Below are 9,905 nucleotides of genomic sequence, written 5' to 3'. Positions count from 1 at the left end.
AAAGCCAATTTTTTTTTTTTTACAATTTGAATGAAAATTGTTTCTTGACTTACAAAACACCAAAAAGAATTTTGCTTATAAGTAATACATGTCATTATTGTTCCAGATTCATTGGGTAAAACCTCCAAAATGAGGTTATACAGATGAGCATAAATATATATTATAAGTTTTTCTAATAAATTCTTACTTTGCATGACACTAATAGAATGATTGGCTTGCTAAAAGTTTCGAACTCAGGTCATCTATATAGCATACAAATTCAGTACTCGACCGATCGGTCTAAAAGATAACCCACAATTGAGAGCGTGAGGAAGAAATATAAAAAAAATATATAAAATTTTAATATACCATTGATCAACTTTCCTGCAATCTTTATTACATGCCGAGTACATAAAATTTATATACGTTGTTTCAATGAAAATGTTTGTTGTGGTAAAAAAAAAATTGCCGTTATGAGTTTTCTCCCTTGATACCATTTCCCATACCTATCAAAAACTCATGTACACGCATAGATATGAAGTATTTTCTTCAGATGTTGTGTATACATTTTATCTTTATAATAAAATTTTGAATTTGTCAGTTTTTTCTCAATTTATTTTTGTGTGAATCAAAACTAGAACTAAATATAAGAAAAAGGCACTACCAGTGCAAAAATACACCCTTTGGAAGTTTCAAATTCTGTGCATCTTTAAGACTTGTTTCACGACATTTTTTCTCCTTTCCATAGTTCAGATTATTGATTTTTTAAGCCTTGTAAATATCACATTCATTTGTATTGTAGATAAACTAGAGCATATTATCTCAATTCTAAAACTAATAGAATGACTGGAAATGGTTCTTAAATCTACAAAACAATAGAACCCAGTGTACCCCAAATTTCTCAACCCCATGAAAGCCCAAGAGATTTCTAACACCGGCTTTTCTGCATCACAATCAATACTGTGAAATGGCGAATTCAAGGGGATTAATTTTCATGGGTTTGCTATAGGAATTATAGAAATAATTTCATGAGGGGAAATGGATTAAGCCATCAGAGTTTTTGTGGCTTTACAGCTTGAACAGTAAAATCAATATTCTTTGAAAGTTTTTATTATTTTCATTATTATTCACACTCATTAACTGTGCACAATATACACCAAATGCATATAACAATATATGCAAACAAACAAACATGTATTAAATGGTTATTCAATAAACATTGGTGCTAACAAAATTCTTCCCGTAAAATGGGAAGTAAATCGTCATTCTCCGTAGCTACATACCATCAACAGAAAACTGGTCGAACAAAATTTCTAGTCCTTATTTAGGAGATACAAAATAACAAGGTATGCCATGATTACATGTGGTGTAATAAAAATGTAAAGAGAAGAAATGTATGTTTTGAGTATTTGTGTTTCTCACATTCTACGATCATTTCAAGGCAACTCGTAAACTTGGTCAAAATAGTTACCACTTCACAAACATAGACTTAAGGTGAGTGCTGTTGCACACTTCTTGCATTTCAAAAAGTCCACAATCAGTATCTGATCAAGGGTGGAGTGCTTATACCACGTAGAACAAAGCAGAATAAAAATATAGAAACAGAAATTTTCATATCTAAATGAAAAAAAAATAATTTTTTTGAAATTCATACTTTTCAGATACTTAAGAATGCTTAGGTTATACAGAAATTTTCATATCTAAATGAAAAAAAAATAATTTTTTTGAAATTCATACTTTTCAGATACTCAAGAATGCTTAGGTTATACTTCAAATAAGAACATAATGTATATCACAGATGTGGATACCCTCTACAAGAAACAGAAAAGAACCCCACTCTTGATATGGATTCTGAACTTTGATTTTGCTGAGTCTATGTCTATTTTCATGAAACCTACATGTTTTACCATTGTAGGCTCATTTCGAAAAAAGGGTAATAGGGTAAAACGAGACAATTTAGGACCACACAGGATATAGGGCTACTGGGAGATGGGTTAGTATCATTTGATTGGTTAATCAAACATTTAATCCCTGCATCATCAAATGATCAAACAGAATTTACTTGTTTAATCATTTTGAAGTGCAAGGTCGAAATTGACCAAGTTTTACTTATACTTATCCTATATACTTAGTATATACAAGTATATACAATATACTTATCCCTGTACTCAGCTCTATCTATTTAGGTTTTACAACCTGTTCCTCATTCAGTTGCCAAAGGATTCATTTTGGTCAAATAAAACCTTGAAATAATGGTAGAATCTTATGTCCAAACTTGAAAAAAAAATATGCAATAATGAATAATCCTTGCTTTTGAAAACAGAAGTGAAAACCAAAAGGTCATTGTCATTAACAAGTGCTCGTATAATGAAGATTATAGTTTACATAGAATAGTTGAACATTTTTACTCAATGCTTGCATTTCAAGACGATTCAGAGAGCAAAAATCTAACAAACTGGATGCACCCCTTTATGATTAGGTTACACATAGGCAGACAGATATTCTAAGCAAAAATCAAACGGAAATGGCACCCCCACTCAAAAACTATCAAAATGAAAGACTTCCGGAAATGTTTTTATCACAAATCTGGAGTGCAATAAACAAAGGCATTCCCTTACTTACTCAGCATCATATTCTCGGATTGGACTAGACCTTAAGAAATAAAACTTGTTTTTCCTTATCAAGAAGGGAAGTAGTTTTACAAATCAATACTCATACGATAAAGTAAAATCACAAATATTGAACAAACAAAAATAAGATTTGACAGTGGAACCAAAAGGTGAGGCTAATTCAGATGAACCAGCCTAAAAAAGCGTGACTTTAAATAATACAGATAAATCATGCACCCGCCATTGTTAACCTGTGTAATCAATATGAAATAGTTTTGTTGTTCAGAATTGACTGCATAATTTCAATTAGGAACATTGCCCATAGATTCTACACTAGATACAGACGTATGTTTAATATACAGAAACTGACAGTCCAAACTTTGGTCCAGTAATACAGAATTTTTAATACATTAGTCATATAAAAAAAGTTATATAAGGCAATGTATAAATGCAGAAACCCCAAAAACTAATAAACTTAGCACTGGAAAAAAATTACAACCAGTAAATTTGATGAATATATCTCAAGAAAAAAATAATAAAACTATGATGTTAAACGAAATCAAATGCACTTCAACTACTTATACATATATATAAAAAAAAAAGAATAACAATATTAACGTAAAATTGTAATCCTAATGACATTCTACACAGAATATCATGTGAATTTCACAGAGTTTTCTTCTGGACAAAGAGCACACACAAAAACACCCAGACACACAGTTCACAGCCATTATCCTAATGCCAGGTTCCTGAGTTAGATTTTGGGTAACTTAGAAGCACTAACAACGGGATTACTTTGTTCCAACAGCTTGCGTCCTTCCGTTTTATAATCAAACGTGCAATCGTGAGACTCGGCATACCTATGCGAGGCACAAAAATTGTTTCCACATCTAGATAATGAAAAGATTCAAAAGACTACTATACATTCACTTACACTACATGTATTGATAAGGCATTCATATTCATGTATACATACTGAATTGCATAGTTTATTTTTTAACATTTACATTCATCAACACAAGATTGTCACAGTTAATATATTCAAACTATCCACAATTAAATTAAGATCCTGTTCAAAATAAATTGCCACTGATGGTAAGACAAGTTTGAAAAAAAACTACGGTACCTGCACATATAGCTAGTAGCAAGGCCTGTTTTCTTGCCACAAACAAAGCACCGCTTGGTAGCCTTCTTTTTGGACTTGACTGGGGGCAGTCGGTGAGAGGGTGACAGCATTCTTCCATCCCGACTATTTACCCTCTGGAGATGGGCAGACTACAAGATAATATACTCTACTTGAAATCTGCACTATCCAGTTATAATTATATTCAACTTAAAAACAACACGAAAACAAATTATCTCAAATTCATATTGGTTAACATTAAATTAAAATCAAAACAGAAAAACTTTTAATAGCATACATCAAATTTAAACATGCTTTTACTGAAAATGAGCATGGCTGCAGACTTAATGTGTGCAAAAGGGTTTTTAAGAGGTTTTGCAGTCAGTTTTATAATCAAAAGCATTTCATTCATTCAAATTCATGATTTATAGCAACCATATATTTTTTTATTGCATTCCAAACACCCATGAATTCAGTTTCTTTTGACACTTTTTTCCTTTTCACATTTCATGTCTCTATCACAATTACAAATGAATGATTGCTTTTATCCACAACCTTAATCAAAACACACAAAACACACAAAACACCTACCAATAATCGTTCCTCCGGAGAAATAATTCTCCCTTCCTGACTCGTATTCCCGAGAGCATAATTTCCTAAGCGTGATTTACTACCACTGGGCGCAAAGTTGCCAATACGAGAAGATCCTATTTTTTCCAAGGATGCTTGTCTCAATAGTCCCGACATAGCACGAGCCTCGCTCGTGCTCAGGCTTTCCAGGGTGAACTCCTTTCTTCGGTCCAAGCCCTTGAAGCGAGATGAGGTGGTGGGTCTCCCCAAGGATTCTTGGAGACTCTCCAAGGTCACGTCCTTGGAGGTTGTTGGGGGACGACCCAGGACTTCCTTTAGGTTTTCTATTGTGAGATCTCCTTTCATTTTTTGTTTCGATTTGGAAGTAGAAGGAGGCTGAAGAGTATCCTTGTAGTTTTCCAGAGTTACATCTTTCTTTTTGGTGACAGTGTCCTGTAAACTGCTTAGTCTATGCAAGTCTCTCAACTTGGAGGATGGGGTACATGTATTTGAACCAAGTAAATCAGTTTTAACATTCTCACTATCCTCTCCCTTAGTCATCTTCATTCCCTCCCTCCACTCGGCAGCCAGTTCAGATTCATGTACAATAGCACTGTCCTCCTTAACACTGGACAAAATACCTAGTCGGCTTGCACTGAGTTCGGTATTCTCCACCATCATCTGGCGACTTCGACTTCGGGCTGATTTGGCACTATGGCTTGTATTGTGATCAGAAGTAGTTTCAAGTTCGTTATAATTTAACAGACCACTTCCTAGGTTATGGTTGAGGCTAGCAGCCATGTTCTGACCCATAACACCACCAGAGATCATTTCATCCTTGTTGCTGATTTCAATGGCTGCTGGCTGCTCCTCCGGCGAGTAGGCTGAATGATGGCCAACCGGTGGCAGACACAGGTTTCTGTTGAGGTTGTGAGTTAGAGTCCTCCCGGAGCCCGGGATCTGTCGACGTCTAGCACCGCGGCTACAGCTGGAATGTTCTGAAGATGGTGGACGGGGAACTTTTTTCTTGGGCTGAAATTTGTCAATAGAAGATAACAAGTTATAAATGTTGCTGATAAAAAAGTAATTTGAGTTCTTGCACAGCTAGGCTTCCTGTACAGACCTTTTTGGTGAGAGTCAGTTTCTCCATTTTCCCACGCAGCTGCTTCATCTTCTCCTTGAGTTGTTCGTTCTCCTCCAGTTTCTCCTTTGGAGGAGCCTCTTCTTCCTCCTCTTGGTCGTCAAAGTTGTACATGGAGGCTCCACTGGTAACAATAGAGACAAATAAGACATGACATATTCCTTATCATTTAGATATAACTAATTCTTTATATTAAAATAACAACATTAAAATCTGTCTACGAAGGATAAAATCTAAACGATACAGATTTTTTCAATATTATTTTTTAAAAACTTCCAGAAAATTCCTACAACTAGGCGGAAATATGAGGGAAAAATTGTAAACAGTAACCCCAAATTGACTAACTTGTATTTGCTTTATTTAGCAAGTTCATTGAAAAAGTAGCTTTACTGTTTTGCTACACTTTTATATGAAGGAATAACAGTTATTCATGTAAAAAATAATTCCACCTACATGTTGATTTTTTTTACCAACATTGGGACAGCTCCATGCGGCATTTTCATTTTCATTTCGTAAAAAGTGATTTTATTCCATTAAGTCAAATTTACTCTACAAGCAGACTGAAATCTTGTCCATCACTATCACTGTCTTCTCCCTGAACCACACAGGTAAACCTCTCACAATGCCCTGTTCCATATCATCCTTCACATTTTCTGTTTGGCACAAAACACACGCAGAGCTTTAAACCCATTCAATCAACATCTATGCTAAGCAGAGCTGTGCAAGTAACGACCTACTTCTGACTGGCTAATTTAAATAATTGGCCTGTCAATCTACCTCTGGGTATATACCTGTAAACCTATGTGTGGGACCGTTCTGGGATCACACTTACAGCTTTGTTTGTACCTGGGTATTGTGCGTGCTTTAGTATCTCTGCCAATGCGGACTTTTTGAATGGTTCTTTTGTCAGGGAAAATATGTTGACTGTCAAATGAATGTACTACTTTTTGCTCCACAGAAGAGTTGATAATGTTTATTGATAATATGTTTTGCCTCGATCTATGTAATCCCCACACCTAAACCATTAACTAAAGCCAGCATTTCTTGTCAGACGGGTGTGCAAATTGAACAGTTTTTTTCTAAAATTAATAAGAGAAATATTCTTATTGCGTAACTATACTAGTGCTTTCATTTGTAAATCTTTTAATAAAAATATCAAGAACAAAATTTGCTCTAATTATTTGTACACAAACTTTGGGTGATCAAATTAGAGTTATACACATACTGAGGTTTAATGTGTTTATGCAACTGTGTTACAATATTCAAATTATAGATAAGGAATTCTTGCAGCGAGATTTGAAACATTATACATAACAATCTCTACCTAAAGCTTATAACAGTTTCATGTCTATTGCCATCTTTTCAAGATATCACATATATAGGCTATGGTCCTGTCTTCAAAAGTCCCTGTAATTATCTTGTTTACAGACAGAACTAGCCTACATTTCCATTCTAGGAGTTACATAATATCCATGTCTTGGATTTGTCCTTCATTGACTGGTGGGCTGTTTGATGGGTGTACAGGTTCACTACTCATCCCCCCCCCCCTTACATCATATAATAGTTTCTTGTTATCTCTATGTAAAGCTAGGTCTCTTAACTGAGTCTATGTCCACACAATGCAACATAACCAACAAATCTAAAACTCCAAGCAAGTTACTAACTGTCCTAGGGGTTATATGACTTCACAGGGTTGTCTCTAAGACCCTGGAGGCGGGGAATTTCCACGCCTAAAATGCCTTTATTTCCCAGCTGTTATTGCATTTCAAACACAATGTGGCCAGAAGCAAGACCCCCTGGTCCCCCTTCTTCCATTTCTTTTTCATTTCTTCCTTCTACTTTAATTTTTAGAGACAACCCTGACTGCATGATATATAAGATATATATACAATTTTTGACATTTCAAAAATAAAATAAAGACATGAACCTTCGATCAACATCCAGATTAAGAGTTCCCCAAGACAAACAACAAACATGAAACATAAATAACAAGGGCAGAAAAAGAAAAACAACAGACCAATATTCAATGAAGGACTAGTTTTTTTCCCCCACACTGAACTTTCATATTAAATTTAAATCTTTATTGACACCCTAAAGGCATTCTCCCAATTACATGAGGTGAAAATCCTAATAACAATACACAAAACATAGAAGCAACATGAACTCTAAAGTAATGTTCATGGAAGTCTTAGATACTGTCATTAATGAAAAACCTAAAACCCAAAATGTTATACAAGTACCCTAGTTATAATAAAAAAAGTACTATGGTGTTAGATTGGGCCTGACTGAAAGCTCTGTTGTGGTTTACTTTATGAAACAAAAGCTCGTGGTGAAATTAGGTCACAAATAAAAAGAGAAAGACACAAAGATGAAAGGAAAAAACCCACGCATCACAAACTTTGAACCCCCTGAATTGCACCAGTAAATAGTTTTTGCTGCTGATGGACAATTTCCGTAAATGTACATGAGCACAAATAAAGCCTCACCTCAAGGATTCGGAGAGGGGAGTAAGTGTACCATCCCCTCGATCAACCACTCGGAAAAAGTTCAACTGGTCCCCTTCTCTGAAAACCAGTAATGTGACCTGCCGGTTTCCAGGAATTTTCTCCCAAATTTCATCTCGGTTTGCCTCAACATATTCTGCCATTTCCCTGAGGGTAGGATCTTCCATAGGAACTATAAAACAAAAAAGCTCCATATAATGTATATTTTCTGTTTTCAATTTCTTTAAAAAAAAAAAGGAACATCAAGGAATTTTTCTCACTCCTCTAAAAATTCAAGAGTTAATCTAAAGCAGTTTTTTTTAATTTATTTCTTTAAACGAAATTTTGTTAAGGCCAATTCCTTACCAATGTGATTTGACAAAAATTATATGGAGACAAAGATTGCAGTATCGACACTCTTAAGATTTGGTCAATACATATGGCGATGGTTTCGACTCAACAATTCTGAACAAAAACTTTCACCTTTAGTAGTCTGTACTTTTTGTGTGATAATTAAATATGCATGCATAATGGAAATAATTTCCTTGATCAACTTGAAGAAACTTACTTCTCCGGGTATTAATTGGACCCCCACGCATGGCTAAGACCAATTTCAAGGTTGCACCATCATGAATGCTGTAGTCATGAAGACAGTAATCATCCTCAAGCTCAATGGACTGCCATATTAAATGCTGCTGCCCTATAGGAATTCCTGGGAGGAAAAAATAAAATATAAAAATATATGCATTTGTGTTCAATTGTTGTGTTGTACTAAAACTTGATCTAAAGCTAGCAGAATGCCCCCCCCCCCAAAAAAAATAATTACACAAATTAAACAAAAATCATAGTATAATGTATTGTTGTAATATGTTCTGTTTCACTAGAACTGCAAAATTTTAAATGAAAATTATATAACATGCATCCAGTACTACAATGGACTTATTTGCTTTTCTTTCCCAAGTTATTTAAATGACCAGCATGATGATTATTTGTATTTGTGTCATTTTATTTCTATACATAAATTACTATTATTATTAGTAATTATATTAGTAATAATTACTTAGTAATTAGCATTTTTGTGATTAATAGATTGGAATGTTGGGTGTAAAAAAAGGAAGTTATTTCTTTACTTACTGAAAACAAATTCATATCAAATCTTTCATTGTGTCCCATGATCATTAAGGTTTGCAATTATAATTTGGATACAATTTTACATAAAGGTTCATGTGTCTTACTTCGAAGTTTATGCATCGACATGTATTAAATCTTCACAGTTTTTACTGTATAATATCTTATTTATTCATTTAGTATTTTGTTACATCAATATATTATACTGTGCTGTAAAGTGTTTAACCCATTATACTTGAAGGTGTGATAAAGTCATTTTAAATGACCAGTTTTGTGTATTCGTATAGGGGTCAAGGACACTTTCCCTAACCAGACAATGGGGCTTTCACAATAGCTTAAATTTTCCATACATCTCAATTATTTACTTGGTCTACTTCATCCTGTTGACATAATAGAAAGCAAAAGTTTGATCAATTTGTATTTAGACATTATTGACATAGTCCCAGTGGCACAGCTTTACCTTCAAGTCTTTGAATCTTTGCCTTTACAGACATAATTGTTTCAAATGGTGACACTCGCAGCTCAAAGAAGGTTCCTGTTAATGTTTCAATGTATAATTCCATTTCAGCTAATTTTCTGAGGCCCAACACAACTAAGATATATCACAGACTCCGGAGAAATGGGTACCCTCAATGACCAAAACAACGATTGCTTTTCCAAATTATATTCAAGTAATTGCCATTTTAGTTAATTAAACATCTTTCAAGAGCCCTTAGTACCTCAGCGCTCAAGATGTCGTTATTTATTTCATCACAGAACAAAGCATTGTCACTCCCATATAACTCATAAACACTGCCCTATGATTCACAAAGATGGTGGCAAAATTTTCTACACAGGAATTCGAGGTCTTTTTAAGTGCCCGTATGTTGTAG

The 9,905-nt window shown here is 34.4% G+C and overlaps 1 protein-coding gene across 1 annotated transcript; it reads right to left on the bottom strand.

Moving 5' to 3' along the window:
• Positions 1-1,071: 1,071 nt before the first annotated feature.
• Positions 1,072-9,861, bottom strand: LOC105347363 (AN1-type zinc finger protein 4). Its single transcript, XM_011456411.4, has 7 exons — positions 9,494-9,861; positions 8,474-8,617; positions 7,909-8,098; positions 5,405-5,546; positions 4,303-5,313; positions 3,715-3,863; positions 1,072-3,478 (listed from the first exon to the last, which is right to left on the bottom strand). The coding sequence occupies exons 1-7, from the start codon at positions 9,594-9,596 to the stop codon at positions 3,343-3,345; spliced, it is 1,875 nt and encodes a 624-aa protein (XP_011454713.3). The 5' UTR covers positions 9,597-9,861; the 3' UTR covers positions 1,072-3,342.
• Between the last annotated feature and the right edge of the window lie 44 nt (positions 9,862-9,905).

This window comes from Magallana gigas, chromosome 7 (assembly GCF_963853765.1).
Source record: "Magallana gigas chromosome 7, xbMagGiga1.1, whole genome shotgun sequence".
Lineage (NCBI taxonomy): Eukaryota > Metazoa > Mollusca > Bivalvia > Ostreida > Ostreidae > Magallana > Magallana gigas.
Note: the sequence above shows the minus strand (reverse complement) of the source record. Positions and strands in the feature narration are given on the sequence as shown.